This window comes from Podarcis melisellensis (assembly GCF_964234715.1).
Source record: "Podarcis melisellensis genome assembly, chromosome: 3".
Classification (NCBI taxonomy): Eukaryota; Metazoa; Chordata; class Lepidosauria; order Squamata; family Lacertidae; genus Podarcis; species Podarcis melisellensis.
This window is the reverse complement of record NC_138530.1, coordinates 6,315,445-6,338,185: the sequence shown is the minus strand read 5'-3', so window position 1 is coordinate 6,338,185 and position 22,741 is coordinate 6,315,445. Positions and strand designations below refer to the sequence as shown.

Below are 22,741 nucleotides of genomic sequence, written 5' to 3'. Positions count from 1 at the left end.
CTGAAGGAGTGTCTCCACCCCCATTGTTCTGCCTGGACGCTGAGGTCCAGCGCCGAGGGCCTTCTGGCGGTTCCCTCATTGCGAGAAGCAAAGCTACAGGGAACCAGGCAGAGGGCCTTCTCGGTAGTGGCGCCCGCCCTGTGGAACGCCCTCCCATCAGATGTCAAAGAGATAAACAACCATCTGACATTTAGAAGACATCTGAAGGCAGCCCTGTTCAGGGAAGTATTTAATGTGTGATATTTTAATGAATTTTTAATCTTTATTGGAAGCTGCCCAGAGTGGCTGGGGAAACCCAGCCAGATGGGCGGGGTACAAATAATAAATTTATTATTAATAATGATTAATGATTAATTCAATTGATACACCGCCCTATACCCGGAGGTCTCAGGGCGGTTCACAAGCAAGACCACAACATATAAAATCAAACCAAAAATAAGAACCCAATAACACCCTTCCAGAAAAGAACCACATTCTAAAAGGGTGTTGGATGTCAGTAATATCAACCAAAGGCCTGGCTAAAAAGGAATGTTTTTGCCTGGCACCTAAAGGTGTATAATGAAGGCGCCAGGCGAACTTCCCTGGGGACAGCATTCCATAGATGGGGAGTCACTGCAGAGAAGCCCCTGTTCTAAAACAAGCCGGGGTAAATCCTTGGTAAATATTAGAACTTGCTGTGATTTCTAAATAAGCCCAACTCAAGATAACCACACCATGGACTCTTGTGCTGCTTTGGTCGCTGAATTTGAACAACTTGGAATAAAAACGGAAGAAAAAGAGAGCAGGAGGCTTCATCGCAGTATTTTTTTTCCTTTCCCTTTTTACTGTCAAAATTCACAAGCAACAAAGAGGCACCTTCAAACACTCTAGTTAAAAAACACTCTATGTCAAAAACACAAAAAAGACGCAGATCCAAACAGGTCTGCGGGAAAGAAATGGAAGGAAAAATATATTAAGACAGACTCCAATGACAGACTTGCCGGTAACCAGTTCCTCCAAAAGAGGAAGAAAAAAATTAGAGGTCTGGAAACTGTAATTTGTTAGACGCTTCAAAGCTAGCAAGTAATTGCTTTCTAGGTGAAATCTTCTGGCTCCAACTTTAGCTTGCAGGATTCCAAGCCCTTCTCCAACAGTCCTGGGACATCTATGAGTTCTCCCGTTCCCAAAGGGCAAGGAAATAATAACAGCAGCATATTCCATCCCACTGCGAAGGGCATAGGCATCCTTGGAAATCTGCTCTCAGTTCTCGCCTGTATGGACGTATTCCTCTGTGGCTTTCGACACGGTGCTCAGGTACTGCCAGCTCAACGCAGCTAAGAGCATCACGCAGGACAGGTAGATGGGAGAGTAATGGGTCCGAGAGACCAGGGCGCCGCTGGGTAGGCTAACGGATCGGACAGAGGCAATGATCTGCTGTATCTTGCTGGAGGAAGGATCTGTACTTGGGATCTTCTGATGGATCTGCGGGAGAGAAGAACTAGCTTTCACTAAGGCAGCATTCATCCAAACAGCTCTGCTGTTATTTATTGTAACACACCAGAAGTGAAGTGGACGTGTTTTATTGCCTTAACACACCAGAAGCAAAGTAAAGGTAAAGGCAAAGGGACCCCTGACCGTTAGGTCCAGTCGTGGACGACTCTGGGGTTGCGGCGCTCATCTCGCTTTATTGGCCGAGGGAGCCAGCGTACAGCTTCCGGGTCATGTGGCCAGCATAACTAAGCCGCTTCTGGCGAACCAGAGCAGCACACGGAAACGCCGTTTACCTTCCGCCGGAGTGGTACCTATTTATCTACTTGCATTTTGACATGCTTTCGAATTGCTAGGTTGGCAGGAACAAGGACCGAGAAACGGGAGCTCACCCCGTCGTGGGGAATGAAACCACCGACCTTCTGATCGGCAAGTCCTAGGCTCTGTGGCTTAGACCACAGCGCCACCCGCATCCCAGAAGCAAAGTAGCCTTGTCTTATTACAGCAACAAACCAGTAGCAAATTTACCTCAAAACAAATAAAGCAGGTGTGGCGATCACATAGGGCCCCCAGATGTTTGGTGGTCTATTGACCCTGTGCCACCACTGTGTTTGCTTTCTTCGCTGCCACCAACCCATTTCTCCTCACGGGTACACACAGAATCCAGTCAGTTGGTATCATTAACAAATAATCAAGTTTATTTTATAGGCAAGAACAAGCTTATGGTTTCAGTTAATTTTTCTTGGCAGTTTCTTAATCTTAGTTCCTTAACTGTCCTATTCGTTCCTAACAACTTCAAACTGATTATCCCAACTAACTATCTGACTCCACCTAACACTTCCTCTCACTCTTTCACCACACAACTCAACCAGCCCACAGACTTATATATCCTCCCTCTTCCTTCTTCAACTCCCAACTCTCAACTAACTTCCACACAACACCCACTCTCACTCCTCCTATCAGTTTCCACTGGCCAATCACATCACACTCATTTTAACCCTTTCCTTATGACCGACCTAGGAGGCAAACGCCACAGCAGGCAACCCCCAAATTTGTTTCCAGCCCCACCGGTAGGTCAACTGACTGAGGTTTGCCAATCTCAAGTTTATAACCACACTATGCAACTTTTAGAAGACGTGAGGTCTTTGTTTGCCCTGCTGATGTTCATTTAAGTTGGGTTCGGTTTTGTAACTTACCTTGAAATGTTGCTATATTTTATTCTGTATGTTGGCGTAAGACGCTTTGAGCATGGTTCTACCATGGAAAAGAGTCACAGAAATAAAACCTATGGCAATCATGAACTCACCTCTTCCACGTACTGGTACATGATGGCCTTAACAGCCTGCATGTTCGTCGCGTCCATCATCAGAGTGACGGCTTGTCCCTTCCGAATCTTCACCACTCCCCGGAAGACTTGCTGGTTGTTGTAGCAGGCAGCCAACGTGGCGATGGCCATCACCTGGGGACCAGGAGTGGAGGGGGGAGAAGAAGACAAGTCACAAAAACAATCCTGCTTGATTCTGGGCTATCAAAGGTAATTAGATACATGTTCTCTTACCTGCTCCCAAAAATATCACTGGTTTGCTCCTTTCTGTATAAAGTGGTACCTCGGGTTACAGACGCTTCAGGTTACGTTTTCGGGTTGCGCACTGCGCCAAACCCAGAAGTACCAGAACGGGTTACTTCCAGGTTTCAGTGGTTTGCACATGCGCAGAAGTGCCAAATCGTGACCCACGAGTGCGCAGACACAGCACTGTGGGTTGTGAACACTGTAGGTTGCGAATGTTCCCCCCGCACAGATCACGTTCACAACCTGAGGTTCCACTGTATAGGGTGCCTACATTCTGCATGGACTGGTTGCACGGCAACATGTGCAAATGGCTTTAGTTACCTATTAAGTCCATAAATTACCATATAGCATATATTCAACACCAAAAACAAAGCCCACCCAGTGCCGGATTTACATATAAGCTATAAACAACCTATAACTTAGGACCCCACTCTCTAGGGCCCCCCCAAAAAAAATTAAAGGAAAAAATAACTGGATGTACCATTTCCAAAATATAAGATAAAAAACAAATAAAATAAAACATACAGACAGCAACAGTGTTTTGTGTTATGTAGGTTCCTATGATGTAAGTCATGGACCCAGCCTGCTAGCCTGCTTCCGAAAATATCACTGGTTTGCTCATTTCTATATATAGGGTGCCTATATTCCGCATGGACTGGTTGCACGGCAACATGTGCAAATGGCTTTAGATACCTATTAGGTCCATAAATTATCATACAGCATATTACAGGTGGGTAGCCATGTTGGTCTGCCCTAGTCAAAACAAAATAATAAAAAAAATTCCTTCCAGTAGCAACTTAGAGACCAACTAAGTTTTTATTGGTATGAACTTCTGGTGAACCAGAGCAGTGCACGGAAACGCCGTTTACCTTCCCGCCGGAGCGGTACCTATTTATCTACTTGCACTTTGATATGCTTTCAAACTGCTAGGTTGGCAGGAGCAATAAAAACTTAGTTGGTCTCTAATGTGCTACTGGAACGAATTTTTGTTTCGACATATAGCATATATTCAACACAAAAAACAGTGGCAATTTGTTGTTGACAAAGGACGGCTGGATATATAAAGGGCCCCATTACCTTCAGTAGCTTAGGGCCTCATCAAACCTGAATCCAGCCCTGTTAACAGGAGAGGAAGGGAAACAGAAGAGCACCTCCGAAGCGGGAGACAGCTTTGCAAGCCAAGCGACCCTACCCACCTGCGGAATAGCGCAGAAGTTGAAGACGCTCTGGTTCTTCAGGCGGGACAAATACGTCAAGACATCAGGGACGTGGTGCAAGGCGTTGGTGATGAGCTCATTCATGCACTGAACGGCTTTGTCGATGTTCTCCGGCTTGGTCAGGTCAGACAGCTTCTTCGCATACTTGCTCCAAACCTGGGAGACACCGAGAGGCTATCAGAGTCATACAACTGGAAGGGACCCCCGTCGATGCAGGATGTGAACTGAGAGTGGCTATGCAGCCCTGCCCTAAGAATTTCCTGTTCCCACTAGTTCTTTGCTTATGTATTTAAGCTTGTGTGGTGTCTGTTTGTTCGTTTGCAACTTTCATTTTATTCCAGTTTTGTGAAATGATTGGTTTTTATCTGACTCGATACATTTTGTCCCCATTTATTATATATTTATTTGGTAAAATCCACACACCAATTTGTTTTGTTTTAAAAAAGCAAACCTCAAAGGGGTTTACAAAGAGAACAAAGCAATACAATTATGGGTAAAAACAAAACAAACAAAAAACCCAGCCGAAATAAACTATTTTAAACGTTGCAGGTGGTGGGGAATTAAATAAATTCGGCAATAAACTAGAAGCAGATCAAAATACCCAGCAACAGCCTACATATCTAGTTCCTTGTGGGGAGGAGGCTTATTGTATATATATTTATTACTTTTATTTACTTATTAAATTTCTGTACTGCCGGTCACCCAAAGACAGCCCTGTTTAGGAAAGTTTTTAATGACTGATTTATTATTATTATTATTATTATTAGATATGTTTTAAACTGCCTAGAGTGGCTGGGAAAACCCAGCCAGATGGGCGGGGTATAAAAAGTATTATAATAATTATTTATTATTTTATAAAAACCACAAAATACATACCATAGTATCATAGCCTTTTTTTAGGGAAGTTTTTAATATTTGATGTTGTTGCTTTTTTATTACTGATATTGGTGTTCTGTTGAGAGCCACCCAGAGTGTCTGGGGAAACCCAGCCAGATGGGCAGGGTATAAATAAATTATATCATCATCATCATCATCATCATCATCAAATAAAGACAATACCCTGCCACACACAGTTTTTAAAAGGCCATAGGTTGTTTAATTAGGCAAAGGCCTGGGAGAAGCGGAATGTTTTTGCCTGGCATCTAAAGATATCCCAGGCGAGTCTCTCTCCACAAGTGGGGAGCCACCGCGGAAATACCCATTTCTCATGTTACATCAAAACAGGTGGTCTCCATCCCTGGACCAAATGTCACAGCTTTCCCTCTCTTCTCTCGTCACCCCTTGCTTTACCTCTTTGGGCCAAAACTCCCGGCCTTCGAGCTCATCCTCCAGGTAGTCCCGGATGATGTTGACTTTCTGCAGGAAAACACCCAGGGAGTTGGCCAGCTCCGTGTCCTGCCCGACGATGGGGTCTTCCAGCTTCGACGCAGAAAAGAGCTGGGACAGGCCAATGCCCACCAGGCCAGCGACGTAATGGCAATACTAGAGAGAGAAATCAATCAATCCTAGCTATAGCATGGGGTTTTTTTTTTTGTTTAATCTACTTATTAAAAGAGCTGCAGCACTTGAGGCTTCCCATCTCCCTCCTTTATCTGGCACACGGTAAGGGAGGGTTTGCATAGGCACAAACATGACTGCCAGTTTTCCACATCAATGAAAAAAAGCATTACGGCGTAAATCTCAAAAGAATTTCTTATTGTTTTGCTTTTGCTATTTATTTTGCGTTTTTGTTTTTGAGGCCTTTTCAGTTCATTTGTTTCTGCGACTGTGTGGAACGCAGTTCAGCTACTTGTGTGATTGTGCGACTGATTTCAGATGTCTTTTAAAAATAGGATAGCTGCTTATTTCCTTGACGTCTGATGGGAGGGCGTTCCACAATGCGGGTGCCACCACCGAGAAGGCCCTCTGCCTGGTTCCCTGTAACCTCACTTCTTGCAGAGGGAACTGCCAGCAGCAATTGGAACAGGACAACGCAATAAAGAATAAGAAACACCCCGAGGAGCAAGGGGAGCACAATTTTGCCCGCCAACTGCTAAACCTATGAAGGACATCCCACACTGCAAGTTGGATCCATTTTGGCACATTTCCTGAAAACACAGGTTTCAGCCCCAAGTAGATTCCCTGGGGACCCCTTCCCAAGTCTACTCACCTGGTCCCACTCCTTCTCAGAATCCACCTTCTTCTCCAAAAACTCAGCCATCCCCAGACCCATCTTGTGGCAGATGTCAGCAATCACATCTCGGTAGATCTTTGCCAGGTTGCGGAACTCCAAGGAGATCTAAGGCGATAACCACAAGTGAGAGGAGGAAACGAAATGAGCCAGTTCAAAACAAGGGTAAGGATGAAGTGTCTGCATTTAAGGGAAACGGACCTATACACCTCTTTCTAGGGCCAAAATGTAACCAGTGTGACAAAGGGTAACCAGTTTGATAGTAGGCACAGGTCTACTCAGAAGTCAAGTCCCATCCAGTTCAGGGGAGCTTGCTCCCGGGAAAGCGATTATGGGATTGCAGACAAAGAGCCCAGGAATTATAGCAACTTGAAGGCAGGGGTGGAGAACCTACAGTATTGGACTACAACTCCCATCATCTCTCATCACTCACTAGGACTGATGGGAACTGGAGTCTGTAATATATAGAGGGCCACAGTCTCCCTCGCCCCTTGGTTCAGGACCAGATGATTGTCCAGCCACAACTTTACGGATGCATTTGATGTCGTAACTTTTCCAAGACACCAATTGTCGAATCTTGCCTTCGCACTAATAGGGAACCAGCAGCTTTGCCTCTGACATTGCTCACAAATTCTAAGAAACCCAAAATGTCAGTGTGGTTTTGAAACCAGTGGTTAAAATCAGGTCAGTTGTGAAAGATCCAGCTCGCCATCTTGATGGGACCCAACTAGAAGAATAGCAAACCAAGCGGATGGACTATGCCGAAATGGCAAAGTTGACCGGAAAACTCAGGAATCAAGAAGATAAAAACTTTACAAAAGAATGGGAGAAATTTATAAGCTATTTAAAAAGACTACTGTAAGCAGATGGAAAAGGTGGAAGGATTTTGATTTCACTTGTAGTGCAACAATCACCATGGAAAATATGGATTGATATAATAGAGTATGGAAGAAGATGCAGTTTTAATTGATTAGAATGGGACTCCAGGCAGGGGGGAGGGGGGAGTCCTGAGATTCCGGGGAATCTCTGTATAGGGTTATGTTTTTGATTTTTTAAAATAATTTTGTATTGTAAAATCAAATAAAAATGATTTTAAAAAAAACAAAACAGAACAAAATTTGCACATCTCAAAATGGCACCCAACTACATCCAAACACAGACGGAAACCTGCTCTTCATTCTCAGGAAATTTAGTTATATCTCAAGAGGCATCCAAATACTTAGTGATCAGGTGAGCAACTTCCCAGAACGTGCAGTAGTTAGACCAGTCTAAGATCTGTGGTTATCCCTTGAAGACTGAAGCATCCTTGGAGGCACTTAACTGACTTCGGGGGCAACACTGTTGTTTTTCTCCCCCCCCCCCTCAAAAAAAAGTGCTGCTAAACCCCCTTGAGAAGAGATGGCTCAGAAAGAGACCACCATAAAACCAACTTCCTATCTGCTGCCAGCAAGCACCCAATTTGCAGATACCAAGAGCTATAGCAAACTGACAATGTCAGGATTTGCACAGCCAACTTAAAATGACCGCACAAACGAAGGACTGACTGGCCAAATTGCTCACCGTCGGGAAGTCTTCCAAAACTTGCTTGTCCTTCTCATTGCTGTCCATGTATTTCCAGTCTGGCTGATACAGGTAGGAGTGGAAGTTGTGGAGCATGGGGACCTTGGTTTCCAGGTTAATTGTCATGTCGTCCTCGATCGTGTCCAGGGCTCGGAGCACCAGGTAGAAGATGCACACGGCATGGCTGAGGACGAGGAGGAAAGAGGTCTGAGCTGAAGGACTCCCCTAGCACAGGGGGTGGAACACCCACCTTGCAAACAGGTGGCTTCCCACGTTCGAACCCTGGCATCTCCAGAAAAGGCTGGGAAAGTCCTGTTTGGGAGTTAATAGAATAATAAAATTGGAAATGACCCTAAGGGTCATCTAGTCCAACCCCCTGCTGCCAGTCAGTGTGGGCAGAACTGAGTTGGATGGAACGATGGTCTGACTCAGTAAAGGGCAGCTTCCTATGTCTCCATAGGTCCTAAAGAGACAGGATATTATTTAGGGCTGCCTCTAAGACTGTTTTAGGGACGCGGGTGGCACTGTGGGTTAAACCACAGAGCCTAGGACTTGCCGATCAGAAGGTCGGCGGTTTGAATCCCCACTGACAACTTAGCAGTTCGAAAGCACGTCCAAGTGCAAGTAGATAAATGGCTACCGCTCCAGCGGGAAGGTAAACGGCGTTTCCATGCGCTGCTCTGGTTCGCCAGAAGCAGCTTAGTCATGCTGGCCACAAGACACGCCGGCTCCCTCGGCCAATAAAGCGAGATGAGCACCGCAACCCCAGAGTCGTCGACGACTGGACCTAATGGTCAGGGGTCCCTTTAACTTTACCTGAGACTGTTTGGTAGCCATCTATCCACCCACAACACAGAATACTCTACTCTGACCGGCAGCAGCTCTCTCCTGCCACCTGGCCCTTTCTACCTGGAGATGGAACCTGGCTTCTTCTGCACACAAAGCAGGTGCCTGGACCACGGAACGAGGTCCCTTCTCCCCAAAGCATGTGCTACCAAGAAGTTACTCCTCCCCACAAACCAGGCCTTAGATTGGCCTATGAAATTATGGGAAGGCAAGGAGGAGAGAGAACATTGTGTTTGGCAACTTCAGCCAGCGTGAAAGCTCTATGGATCTTTTGTTTCTATTAGGAGGGATTGCAGCACACAGCCGCAAATAAAGGAACCGAGTATCGGCTCCAGATTAGCCTCCTGGTGCAACTCAAGAGTGCCAGCACCAACCTTGCAGAACCTAAGGAGAGCTGCATCAGCCCAGAGGCCCATCTAGTCTGGGCATCCTGTCCCCTATGGGGAAGCCAAGAGCACGGGGGGGGGGGGGGAACCAATTTAAAATACAGGTTAAAATGCAATCTCATTTTAAAAGTAGCCCATAGATCAAAACCATAAGGAGAGGGAAACATAAGGGTCAGACTGAGTCCAAACCAAAGGCCAGGCGGAACAGCTCTGTCTTGCAGGCCCTGCAGAAAGATGACAAGCCCCGCAGGGCCCTAGTCTCTTATGACAGAGCGTTCCACCAAGTCGGGGCCAGTACTGAAAAGGCCCTGGCCCTAGCTGAGACCAATCTAACCACCTTGTGACTTGGGACCTCCAAAATATGGTCATTTGTGGACCTTAAGGTCCTCCGCGGGGCATACCAGGAGAGGCTGTCCCGTAGGTACGCTGGTCCTAGGCCCACCCATGCCACCCATTTGCAGTTTCCACAACTAGAATTTTGCAGCAGACAGCCTCTAACTATGGAGGCAGCACACAGTGCTGGCTATTATCTGGGTTTCAACATCATAATCTATAACCAGCTAACATCATAATATACCAATATATCACCAGGTCTGCAATAAGGATGGAGCTATGTAGAGGCATTGGCTGGATTCACGGTTTTTCCTGTGTTGTGACTTTTGCCAAGTCTGCTCTCATGATTTGCTGCCCCCCTGCAGGAGGCAAGGGAGAGCTATGAGCCGGCAGAGTTATCAGAGGCTGCAGGAACCGAGAGGCACATTGAATGGCTTCATGGTTTTTCCCACATGGTGATTTTTGCACACACACATCATGATTCGCAATACAGTGGTACCTTGGTTCTCGAACTTAATCCGTTCTGGGAGTCCGTTCGACTCTGGAAACCGTTGGAAAACAAAGGTGTGGCTTCCAATTGGTTGCAGGAGCTTCCTGCCCTCAAATGAAAGCTGCTGCGTCGGACGTTCAGTTTCCAAAAAACACTTGCAAACCGGAACAGTTACTTCCAGGTTTGCAGCGTTCGGGAGTCGATTTGTACGGGAGGCAAGCTGTTCGAGTACCAAGGTACCACTGTATATTGCCAGGTCAATAACTGATATCACAATATGGACTTCAAACCGGTTTTGGACAATATATTTTTATCTTATTTAACTTTCCAAAATTCAGTCCAGTTCTTTGCTATTACGATTACAGATCAGCCCCACTTTCCTGGATGAAACACTTCGTTTTTATATATTTAACTGCGCCAGCTTGTTAAATGGGCAGCAAGACTGGGTCACCCTCTGCAGTCTGGCTGAAGCAATTTGCAGAAACCTCCTGCATTTTTTTTACCCCACACAGACACACACACACTCTGCTATGTAGAGGGAATGGAGTCATTGTCTGCACTTAGCCTTTCATTCTTTCTCAGAGGCTGCTGAATTAAAGTTAATTGCTCTGGAGCAAACACATGTGTACCCATAAAACAGGGTGGAGAAGGAGGCCTGTTTGCGGTGATGCAAAGGGCAGCTCAGAGAATATCTCTTGAACTTGCTAAGATGCAACAGGTGTGCGCTGTGCCAGAATAGGCTGTGAAACACACAGGCCCAGAGCAACTAACAGCAAACGTTCAGAGTTCAAATAGACAAAATGCAGAGCATGTCAGGGAATTCCAAGAGGTCCAAAGCCAACGATTTAACATAATCAATTCAATATTTACAGCAACAAAAAAGCAATCTAGGTTTCAGTAGGGGCTAGACTGCATGCTGCTGGCTCCCATATCCTTACTCCAGAGGAGACTGGCATTGCACCAGCAAAAGGCAATTGTGAAAGCAGAATGCTGGACTAGGTGAGCCGCTGGCTTATTGAGCAAGCTGTTCTTAAGGTCTTAAGAAAGGTTGATGCTGGAAGTTTGAGAATTGTACCAGGAGGCTAAGCCAGATGCAATTCCTTCCTGGAATTGTGTTTTCACTGCTTCCTAATAAATGGGCCTCGGATCTTTTTAAGTCGGTGGAAGCTGCCAAACCACGATGTTCTCTTGATTTCACAGGCCAACCCAAAACCTTGTTTGTGGGAGGAGCTGTCTGGTCAGCAAGCACAGCGCATGCTCTGGGACCTCACTCCATGCTAAGGGCACTGCTGTTTGGCATGCAGAAGGACCCAGGCGCAACACCCACCATCTCCTGGGGAGAGCCACTGCCGGTCAGAGCTGACAGCCCTGGGCAGTCAATGGAGAAAACAGCCCAATCAGGCAGAGGCTGCCTTACACAGAACCAGAGAGCTGGAAGGAACCCCTAAGGGCGATCTAGTCCAACCCCCTGCAATGCAGGAACTGCAATGACAAGACCTCTACTTAAAAATTTAATAAATAATAATAAATAAAAACCTTTGTCCGTTCTATATATTTCCAAGGGTCCCTGGATTTACACAAACAGTCCCGGGTTTCTGATTTGATCCCAAAATGTCCCCGTTTTCCTTAGCATGTCCCTATTTTCATTGGAGAAATGTTAGAGGGTATGGAGTTAGCCAACCCCTAAGCCATCTGAAGGCAGCACTGTATAGGGAAGTTTAAGGCTTTATTATGCTTTTATATATGTTGGAAGCTGCCAAGAGTGGCTGGGGTACATCATCATCATAATCTGGGCGGCTTCAAACAAAATATTAAAGTACAGTAATGCATCAAACTTTAAAAGCTTCCCTAAACAGGGCTGCCTTCAGATGTCTTCTAAAAGTCTGGTAGTTGTTCCACAGGGCGGGTGCCACTACCGATAAGGCCTTTGCCTGGTTCCCTGTAACTTGGCTTCTCGCAGTGAGGGAACCGCCAGAAGGCCCTTGGTGCTGGACCTCAGTGTCTGGGCAGAATGATGGGGGTAGAGACGCTCCTTCGTATACAGTGGTACCTCAGGTTAAGTACTTAATTCGTTCCGGAGGTCCGTTCTTAACCTGAAACTGTTCTTAACCTGAAGCACCACTTTAACTAATGGGGCCTCCTGCTGCTGCCATGCCGCCGGAGCACGATTTCTGTTCTCATCCTGAAGCAAAGTTCTTAACGTGAAGCACTATTTCTGGGTTAGCAGAGTCTGTAACCTGAAGCGTATGTAACCTGAGGTACCACTGTATACTGGACCGAGGCCGTTTAGGGCTTTAAAGGTCAGCACCAACACTTTGAATTGTGCTCATCAGAGAAATGTTGGAGGGTGCAGCATTACAAGACACCCTTTCTGAACCTTGTGCCTCCGGAAGAGTTTGGGGCTCTCTCAGCTCCCTAGCCAGCATGTTCAACACCTGGCGGCTGATGGGAGTTGTAGTCTAGCAAGAGGTCGCCAGATTGAAGGAAAACCATTCCAAGCTTTGCAGGGCTGCAACTTCCAGGCTCCAGCCCGCAGGCGGTGCCAAGCGGAGCACAGGAGCAAAACTTCTTTTTTCGCGATCACTCGGAACGCACTGCCTGGCACAGGACTTCGATTCGGATTTCACTCCTCCCCCAGGGGGAGGGGAAAAAACCCCCACTTGCAACCAAAACAAAACCCGTGCGCGCGCACGGTTAACCCTTTCCTTGCCAGACCAAAGCAGTTAACCCCTTCCATCCTTAGCCACCGTGCAAGCTTGCACGCCCCTCGCTCCCTGCGCCCCGCAGCCGCCCGGGGAACTCACCGCAGCTCCCCGTCGAGGGCTTGGATGACGGCGGCGAAGCTCCGGCTGGTCTGGTTCAAGTACTGGTAGCAGCGGCGGAGGCTGTCGCTGAGCGAGTCCTGCAAGAAGAGCACAGAGGGCGGCGGGGCGCTCAGGAAACGGGTGCCCCGGGAAGCCAGCGGTGGCGGAGCCTGGGGCTGCTGGAGGCGGTGCGGGCCGGACGCCGAGCGCACCCGGCCCCCGGCCCAGCAGCAGCTGTTACAGCCGCCGCCCGGCCCCGATCCTCCTGCTGCTCCTCCAGCACGGGGCGGGGAAAGGGCCAAAGTACGCTTGAAAAGGGAGGTTGCGGCTTTGGAGGGGCCGCTGGCCATGGAGAGGGAACGAGGGACGCGCCCGGGCGCACGGCTCAGCGGGCCAGCAACGCGGCCCCCGCCTGGCCCCGTGCCATGGGCGCGGGGGAAAGGATCCGGGGCGCGCGCAGCCAGAGGGGAAGCGGACACACCCACCGCCCCTTCCCTCGGCGGGGAGGGAAAGCAGCCGAGGCCGGCCCGCCTCCTTCCCTCCCCGGGCGCAGCGCCGCGCCTGGCCGACTTAACCAACCCGGAGCGCTCCCTGCAGGCTCTGTGCAAAAGCGCCCTGGGCGAAACAAACTCCAGCTTTTCCTTTCCTCCTCCTTTCCCTTCATTCAAGGGGAAAGAGATCCCCCACTCCACGCCACGAAAGCGCAGCGGGATCCACAGCGCGATCCTAGGCACTTTTAACTTGCCATCTCGCCGCGTTCGAATCTCCCACCTTTCCCCAACAGCCGGAGGCTCTTCTCCTGCTCCCCGCGTTATCCTCGCAACCAACAATCCTGCGAGGTGGGTCAGGTTCCGAGTGGCGGGAGACCGCGTGCGGATCTGAACTCGAGTCTCACGCGGTCAGGGTCCTAGTCCGACGCCTTAACCACTAAACAGCACTTGGGCTTTACCGTTTGCGCGTCTTGGAGCGCATGGAGACTCCTGCGTAACCGAACGGCGGGGCTTTTATTATTCCGATTGTTACTTAAAATTCTATACTGCCCTTCCTCTTAGAATCAGGGGGCAGTTTTCAGTGTAAAAAAAAATCACAAAAAGACACAACAAACGTTTTCTCCCCCATACCCATGCCGAATTTGAAACGTCCTAGTTTGCTAAATTAGCCAAAGGCCTGGTAGAAGAGGTATGGTTTTGCCTGGCACAGTATTGAATATGCGGCTAATAACGAAAACAGCCTTATAAAACTTTTTGCTTGACTTAAACTGAGTATCGCCTTTTATCCAAATAGCAGCCCGGCGTAAGAAGTTGAGTTATTTGGTTGTTGCTTTGTATGCATTGCTTGAACACCAGCTTCTAGGAGTAGGGTGGGATGGTTCATTAGTTATGTGCTGAAATAATTTAATAACATTTATTTAAAGATTGTGCCTTTGCTGAGGAGCAAGTCCCTCTGAGCTTCCTGGCACTTACTTTCTTAGGGCTTAAGTCCCCTGCTGGCTTTTCCTACTTGCCAAGTTAGTGCCACAGCTGTTCAGCGATGCTCTCTTCAGAGTCAACATGCCTACTGCTGTACTTTAGATGTTGGCGTCTCATGAACCCAGTGTTGGGGGGGGGGGAGGAAATCTGTGATTTGGGCCTTCAACTCCAATCATTGTGCACGCACGCACAAATACATACACCACCGGCAGTGATCAGGGATGATGAGAGGGTAGCCCAACAAAGGCATCTGCGCCCTAGGGGCGTTCCCGGCCTCCAATGCTTCTCTCCATAGGACCTGCCCTGGACCCCGCAATCATCATCTGAACCCCTTCTTTGTGTGCCTCCTCCATGAGATCTGGAGGGTGGCAACACAAGAATGGGCCTTCTCTGTGGTGGCTCCCCTCTTGTGGGATGCTCTCCTCAGGGAAGTTTGCCCAGCGCGAAAACATTCCTCATCTCCCAGGTCTTTGGCTAATTAAACCATCTATGGCCTTTAAAGATGGTGTGTGTGTGTGTGTGTGTGTGTGTGTGTGTTATTGTTTGTTACTATTTTTGTATTTTTATGTTCTAAACCGCCCTGTGATCCTCAGATGAAGGAAGCTCCCACACCCACTGCCTGGCAGCAGTAGCTGGGTCCACAAAGTCACACTCACAGAGTTTTAAATTTCATACAAGATCCCAGAGCACCCGATGTGGCGTCACCTTGGAGCACTGTGGGAAAAGGACATGATGGTGGGTTCCTAGTCTCAGCTGCTCCCACCAGGATGCACAGACTGGCAAGTTGCCAGGGAACCCTGCAGACACAGAGCCAGCCCTGGGACTCAGCCAGACCTTGGCCAGCTAACTCTTTGCACTAAAAGGGTGGGGAACCTCAGACCGGGCGGGTGTGTGCTAAATGTGGCTCTCCCCAGCCAGTGGGCCCACTCCACCCAAGGGTTGTATTCCTTTTCGGTCTGGCCAAAGCCTCCAACAAGATGCCTTTGACTTGCCTGGATGAAGGATGCAGAGTGGCCTGCAAAATGTGCCTGTAAAAGTTGCTTACCATGCAAAGGGGGAAATTATATTTGTTGCTTCTGCCCCCACCCACCATTGGCATTTGGGCCTCCCCCCGGAAAGGGAATGTGGCCCTGCACTAAAGGAAACGGGTGTGTGGATACTCTGCACATCCTAGGAGCAGAAGGGGAACAAACAGTTCCTGCCTTTTTTCTTTTAATCAAATCTTCTGCTCTGGGATCAGAAAGAACTAGCAGCAGGAGGATTGGGCATTGGGCAAGGACCTGGGAGACCAGGGTTCAAATACCCACTCAGCCATGAAGCTCACTGGGTGACCTTGGGCCAGCCACTGCCTCTCAGCCTAACCTGCACTGCAGGGTTGTTGTGGAGATTAAACTCCTTGGAGGAAAAAGCTTTGATAAAAATGCAATAAATAAGTGCAGCAGATAAATAATAAATAAAGATGACCACAAGGGTTTTACTTAATTGCCTTTCATTTTCAAAGATTTCTTGGAGAATTTGGGGCAATGTGAAACAGCAATGAGGTGAGGGAGCTGTGCAGGAAAGTTTGGATCCCACCTCACTGCACCTGGCATTCGAAGTAGCCCCCCACCCAGCTGCTTCTACAAGAAGAAATTTGCATCATGCACTCCAAAACAGCAGTTCCAGCATAGTGCGATTTGGCCCAAGATCCTGCTGAAGATATTTGGTGGAGGGAAAGGGCTTTTCACTTTAAAGAAGAGAGAAAGGAAGAGAAAGAAAGAAAACGGAACAAAACCATTTGTCCAGAGGACAGGCAAGTTGACTGCACATATAAAGTCATAATAAAGAAATATAATTGATACCTTTCATAAAATCTGACAGGCAGCAATTCATAATTAAGGTGCAAGAGTGCTTCGTCATATCATGAGACAATAGTGATGGTCCAATTTAAGACCTGTCTAGCACTGTAATTTCACAATAAAGAATTTATTTATTTGACAAGGTAGAAGCATGGAGCAGGAAAAAACAGAATGGGAAAAGAGAAAATAACAACTCCTCATCTCCATCTTTTTCTATTACCGGTCTATTTTATCTATTAAAAAAATATTTTTATTCTGCTTTTGTGCCTGAACATGAGCGACTCGAGGAGAGTCACAACCAATCCAATAAAAAACATGGAAGCTAAATAGACCTTCCATGTTCAGAGGCAGGCTATCACTTAATACGCCAGTTGCTGGGGGACAGGGAAACCACTGTGGGAATGCAATTTCCTTAATGGCTTGATGGTGGGCTTCCTGGAAGTGTCTGTCTGGCCGCTATGAGGTCTTTTGGCCGCTGGGAGCAACAAGATACTGAACCATCAGAGACTGGCAGTGCTCTCCAGAGTTTCAGATGGGAACATTTCCAGTCCTGCTTAAGAGACACTGAGCATCGACCCTGGGACACTTCAGGCACTGTAACCACCGAGCTAAGGGCCTTCCTAGCCAGCAAAATTAAAAACCAGGGAACAAGACAACCCATTCTTTCCACACCCATTCAACACAGTGCACTGTCACTCACTCACCTGGTCCATCTTGGGCATCACCGTCTTGTAGCCTCCCATCTTAAACCTCACCAGGTTGTAGAGCTCCTCTGGGTGGCCCAGCCATCTCTTGAACAGCTCCATCAGCTTCCAGTCTCACCTGTCAATTTGTGGGTGTCCAGAGCGATAAGATTTAATGAGGCGATAAGATTTAATTTGTGGGTGTCCAGAGCGATAAGATTTAATGAGGACCTGCCCTGCCCAGCCTTCTCCCCAAATCTCTCTTTTTTTCTCCACCCTTTGGAACCAACAATTTCTTTTCTCTTTTTAATTCTTCTTTCCTCTCCCACTCCCAATTTTTTATTCCTCCTCCTCCTCCACATGGCTTCATTCCCCTACTCTAGCCTTCCCCTCACCTTTTACTTTCCTTTTTACCCACTCTTCTTCCCACCCACCTGTCTCCTGACTTAATTCACCCCTTCTAGATCCCAACCCACCCTTAAGCCTCCCTCTCCCTGGTTTCTAGTTCCTTTGATGTCGTCCCATTCCCTCCCTACCTATGATCCTGCTGTGTTCCTCTTTCCCACCTGCCTTCTATATTCCTGCTTTACCTTACCTGGAGGTTTCCAGTCCCTATGAGATCTTTCCCTCCCCTTGCTCTACCTACCTATATACCAACCTAGGACACCGCTCTGTACCCCCCCCCCTTACCCTCCTTGGAGGTTTCTAATCCCTATTACATCTTCCTTCCCCTCCCTCCCTGCAATCCTGTAATTTTCCTCTTTCTCACCCACCCCATCCCCCTGGCTTAATTCACTCCTTCTCTGTCCCACTACCCTTACCCTCCCTGGAGGGTTTCTAGTCCCTATGAGGTCTCCCCACTCCCCTTCCCTCACCTACCTACCTGCAACCCCACTGTTTCCCTCCTGCCCCACCCCACCCTGCCCCCCACCTTATTTCGCACACCCTTACTGTCTCCTTGGGAGGGTTTCTAGTCCCTATGTGGTCTTCCCTCCCCGTACCTACCTGCCTACCTACCTACCTGTGACCCCGTCGTTTCCCTCCTGCCTCCCACCCCGCCCCTGCCTTATTTTGCCCCATCTGTTTCCCCCTGCCCACCCTTACCCTCTCCTTGGGAGGGCTTCTAGTCCCTATGAGGTTTTCCCTCCCCATACCTACCTGCCTACCTACCTGTGATCCTGCCATTTCCCTCCTTCCCCCCACCTTATTTTGCCCCATCTGCACCCCCTGCCCACCTTTACCATCTCCTTGTGAGGGTTTCTAGTCCCTATGAGGGCTTCCCTTCCCTCCCCCTACCTACTTAACTACTTGCGACCCCGCTGTTTCCCTCCTGCCCCCACACTCCGCCCCCCCCCGCCTTATTTCGCCCATCCTTACCATCTTCTTGAGAGGATTTTTAGTCCCTACGTGGTCTTCCCTCCCCGTACCTACCTGCCTGCCTACCTACCTGTGACCCCGTCGTTTCCCTCCTGCCTCCCACCCCACCCCCTGCCTTATTCCGCCCCATTTGCACCCCCACCCACCCTTACCGTCCCCTTGGAAGGGTTTCTAGTCCCTATGAGGTCTTCCCTCCCTCCCCCCACCTACGTACCTACCTACCTGTGACCCCGCCCCTGCCGTATTTTGCCCCATCTGTCTCCCCCTCGGGAGGGTTTCTAGTCCCTATGAGGTCTTCCCTCCCCATACCTGCCTACCTACCTGTGACCCCGCTGTTTCCCTCCTCCCCACCTCTTATTTTGCCCCATCTGCACCCCCCCGCCCACTCTTACCGTCTCCTTGGAAGGGTTTCTAGTCCCTATGAGTCCCTGGCGGCTCCTCTTCCTCCCTCCCCGCCCGTACAGCCTCTTCTGCCGAGATGCCCGGCCAGCCCCGAAGAAAGCGCGTCGCCATCCTCCCTCCTCCGCCCCCCTCCCCTCCTGTCCCCTCAACGGCCGTCCCCTAGCAGCAGCCAATCAGCGGGCGCCGCACCCGGCTCGGAGGGCCGATAGGCAGCCCGGTGGCCGCGCGGCGCTGGCGCCAGGGCCGCGTCGCCCAATGAGGCCGTCGCGGGGGCTGGCGTGACGGCCGCTCGGCGCCTCCGGATTGGCTCGAGGGAGGCATGGGTGAGGATGGGGCCGGGCGGGGCTTCGCAAGCAGCCGGGTTTCTTAAAGGGGCCGCGCGCGCGCCCGCTCGCTCTTGCACCGCCGTTTCTTCCTCGTTCCATCATCCTTGCAAAGGTTGCGTGTGACCCCCAGGATCGCTGTGGGGCGAGGAAGGGTGAACGCAGAGACACGCAAATTAACACAAAGGCAATGGTGCAATATATCTAGAGGCGATGGTGCAATAGGAAACGTGACGTGTGTTCACATACGGCCAGGAATATCTGTGTTATGTGCAATCTAAATCTCGCCTCGTGGGTACCTGATAATTAAGCTGCGCTACTGCTACTGAGTTACTGCTACGAACATCATGGCCACTGGTCGCATCACCTCCTGGCAAATAGAAGGGGAAGAAATGGAGGCAGTGAGAGATTTTACTTTCTTGGGCTCCATGATCACTGCAGATGGTGACAGCAGTCACAAAATTAAAAGACACCTGCTTCTTGGGAGAAAAGCAATGACAAACCTAGACATGTGTATCTGAAGAAGTGTGCATGCACACGAAAGCTCATACCAAGAACTAACTTAGTTGGTCTTTAAGGTGCTACTGGAAGGAATTTTTTTTGTTTTGACTATGAAAGACCAACTCGGCTACCTATCTGTAACTGAAACCTAGACAGCATCTTAAAAAGCAGAGACATCACCTTGCCAACAAAAGTCCGTGGTTTTCCCTGCAGTGATGTGTGGAAGTGAGAGCTGGGCCATAAAGAAGGCTATCGCCGAAGAATGGATGCTTTTGAATTCTGGTGCTGGAGGAGACTCTTGAGAGTCCCATGGACTGCAAGAAGATCAAACCTATCCATTCTGAAGGAAATCAGCCCTGAGTGCTCACTGGAAGGACAGCTCCTGAAGCTGAGGCTCCAATACTGTTCTTTGGCCACCTCATGAGAAGACTCCCTGGAGAAGACCCTGATGTAGGGAAAGATGGAGGGCACAAGGAGAAGGGGACGACAGAGGATGAGATGGTTGGACAGTGTTCTCGAAGCTACCAGCATGAGTTTGACCAAACTGCGGGAGGCAGTGGAAGACAGGAGTGCCTGGCATGCTCTGGTCCATGGGGTCACGAAGAGTCGGACACGACTAAACAACAACAACTACATATGTGATGCTGCTATTATTATGATCACCATTGTGAAAAGGGACTATAATGTGCAATACTGAGAGGATGCAATGCTACAGGATGGCCCATGTTTTACGGCCAGGGGTGCCAACTTGAATAAAATATTGCAGCGGAGGTAAACTCCACCCTGCATATAATTGATAACATGAAGTTCCAGACATGTCCTGGTTTTTGGGTGTAAAAACGTCAGGAAAGTTTGGATGTATGGCAATGCAATGGGAAAAGCAGTTCCAAATCACTATTTTCGGGTTAGGATTCTGGAGAAAAAGCTCAGCTATTTGCGTTTGTTTACCCCATAAAGCTTAACAATCTTGGTGGGGGGGTTAGCAGGTGTCAGGAAATTTACTTTTTGAAATATGGCAACCCTAGGGGATGTCCCCTTCAAATATTTGATTGGAGGCTCCTAGGAGTTGGCTCTTATCCTGATGGGCTTGCAGCAAATTTCCTGGTGGCCTACTGTCGTCTTCTTGTTTAGCGATCCCTTGTAGCTGAGTAAGATTGTCTTCCATAAACACGGTTTTAACAATGAGTCTGTAAGTGACTGTGGAGGCCAATTATGGATCACACGTCCTTCCACAGTGGGGACATTGGTTCCGGGGTGGGAGTTGATCACGGTCTGGATTTGCCAAGCATGCCTTCCTCCTAGCACGTTTCTCCCTTTTGTCCTGAGTTTGAGCATCTTCAAAGCCCATGACACCTTTGGTAAAGGCTGTTCTCCAGCTGGAGCGCTCATAGGCCAGTGTTTCCCAGTTGTCAGTGTTTATACTATATATATATTTCAGAGCTGAGGGTGATGAAACAATTGCTGAGACAGCTAGAGTGCTGGTGGTGAAAAACTCGCTCTGAAGCAGACTGAACACAGGTTAGAGCTCAACATGGAGCTTGCCGAACGGTGACAGTGATGGTGAAGAGGACCTTCTTTGTCGACTCTATTGCATCTGAAGAAAACAGTACCAAGAGACTCTTTTAGATGGTTCATAGTCTTTTTTCCCAATTTTTTTAATTGTTTTTTTCACAAAAATTTAAACACAGAGACAAATAGACAAACAAACATAAATCATAACCTTATTAAAACTAATCTAATTAACATTGTTAAGTGACTTCCTCGTATTCCCTGGTTAGATTTCAGTGTATCTCATTATAACGGTTTTCCAAATTGATATTCTTATAAAATTAACTTAATCACTTAACATCTTTCTTTCTTTCTTTCTTTCTTTCTTTCTTTCTTTCTTTCTTTCTTTCTTTCTTTCCAGTTCAGCATTAAACATATTAATTCATCACATTACATATTTAAATCCTGAGCCTATCCAGTATTTGCAAGCTTTTTCTAATTAATTTAACTTAACCTATTTAACTAAGTAGTCATTAAATTTTGTCCATTCTTCCTGGTACTAGATGGTTCATAGTCTTAACAGAACCACCTTTGCCATAGGGATCTGGGGAGGACCCCAAGATCTCCTGCAATGATTTTGCAAGGGTTTTTTTTTTTTTTTTTGCAGATAAAGTCACTCAGATTCAGAAAGAGCTACACTACACCATGGGAGCTGGGCCGGAGCAGGAGAGTGCTAGAGTCCTGTCTGGTCGAGTTGCATGGGATCAATTCCAACCTGTTACCTCCGAGGATGTGGACAGGCTGCTTGGACAAGTGAAACCTTCACCCCCTAGCGGCATACTCCATTGTCTCTCGGATGCCAACAACAGTAGCCACTCTGGCTGGGGTTGATGGGAGTTGTAACCCATTTTCCATTTAAGGGGAGGTTGCTATGGCTCTTCCTGGAGGATTAACACTGGCCAGCACTGCAGGAACAGTTGGCTATGCTCAATCCCCTCTTAGCCAGCAGATAATGGGGAAAGGGTCCCTCTGCCTGAGAGTCCTGCACTTTAGACACACATTTTCTTATTCACTGCCTACTGGACCTGCTGGGTCACATTTTTTTTGCACCATAGATAAACGCTTGCAAGCTTGCAACACCCTGGTTTCAACAGAGTTACTTTAATTTACCTTTTCTAATCGCCAAAGTAGGTTGAGAGTTTTCTGCCCGCAAAGCCACCTGGCCTCTTCGTATTTAACAGATGGGTGGTGGTGATATTATTATTATTATTATTATTATGAAAGAAAAAAAAGTGTCCACACAACAGGATTGTTAAGAACTGAAGTTACAACTCTGCGGAGTCGAGTTAAAGTTCTGTTCTACAACAAGAGCAGATTGGGTTGCTGCAACTAACTTTTACTCATAGTGTTCCTGTTGATATTAACGGCCCTAAGATAATTGTGGCTGCTTACTTCAATTAGTCTGCCCTGACAAAATGTTAAGTGCAACCTTCAGGCTTCAGAGAGAACACAGAACAAGTTGTTCAGTTCCAGGGAGTTTCCTAAATTTCAAACTTGCTGAGCTCCTCTTGCAGATAAAAAGATTATGCAAGCATCTTTCGAAAACCTTTCTCTTCTTTTTTTAAAGATTGGGAGTCTCAAGACCACCATTTGGGGATTTTTCTTTTTTAAAAAAACAGGGAATATGCCCTCAAGACAGAGAAAAACTAGAACCCTGGCAACAAAAGAGAGCACGAACAAATTGTTCCTGCTTTTGACATTTTACAGGTGTTTAGTGATAAGCATCTGCCCCGCAGGGTGCTTTGCAACCAAGAACT

At 48.0% G+C, this 22,741-nt stretch overlaps 1 protein-coding gene across 2 annotated transcripts; it reads right to left on the bottom strand.

Moving 5' to 3' along the window:
- Positions 1-794: 794 nt before the first annotated feature.
- Positions 795-18,759, bottom strand: FDFT1 (farnesyl-diphosphate farnesyltransferase 1). Of its 2 annotated transcripts, XM_081904195.1 has the most exons (9): positions 18,603-18,759; positions 16,855-16,972; positions 12,844-12,941; positions 7,985-8,168; positions 6,404-6,532; positions 5,545-5,736; positions 4,234-4,410; positions 2,774-2,926; positions 795-1,461 (listed from the first exon to the last, which is right to left on the bottom strand). In XM_081904195.1, exons 2-9 carry the CDS (start codon positions 16,954-16,956, stop codon positions 1,240-1,242), a joined length of 1,257 nt encoding a protein of 418 aa, XP_081760321.1. In that variant the 5' UTR covers positions 16,957-16,972; positions 18,603-18,759; the 3' UTR covers positions 795-1,239. The 2 variants fall into 2 exon arrangements, with proteins under 2 accessions (XP_081760321.1, XP_081760320.1); XM_081904194.1 differs by lacking the exons at positions 16,855-16,972; positions 18,603-18,759 and having other exon boundaries at positions 12,844-13,286.
- Between the last annotated feature and the right edge of the window lie 3,982 nt (positions 18,760-22,741).

Bases quoted from the DNA above. Each gene is read 5' to 3' on its own strand.
- FDFT1 (XM_081904194.1), bottom strand. From the start codon at position 13,193: ATGGCCAGCGGCCCCTCCAAAGCCGCAACCTCCCTTTTCAAGCGTACT. The intron at 8,169-12,843 runs GTGAGTTCCCCG...CCTCGTCCTCAG, and splicing joins GCCCTCGACGGGGAGCTGCG to CCATGCCGTGTGCATCTTCT. The intron at 4,411-5,544 runs GTAAAGCAAGGG...GGTGTCTCCCAG, and splicing joins GGGAGTTTTGGCCCAAAGAG to GTTTGGAGCAAGTATGCGAA.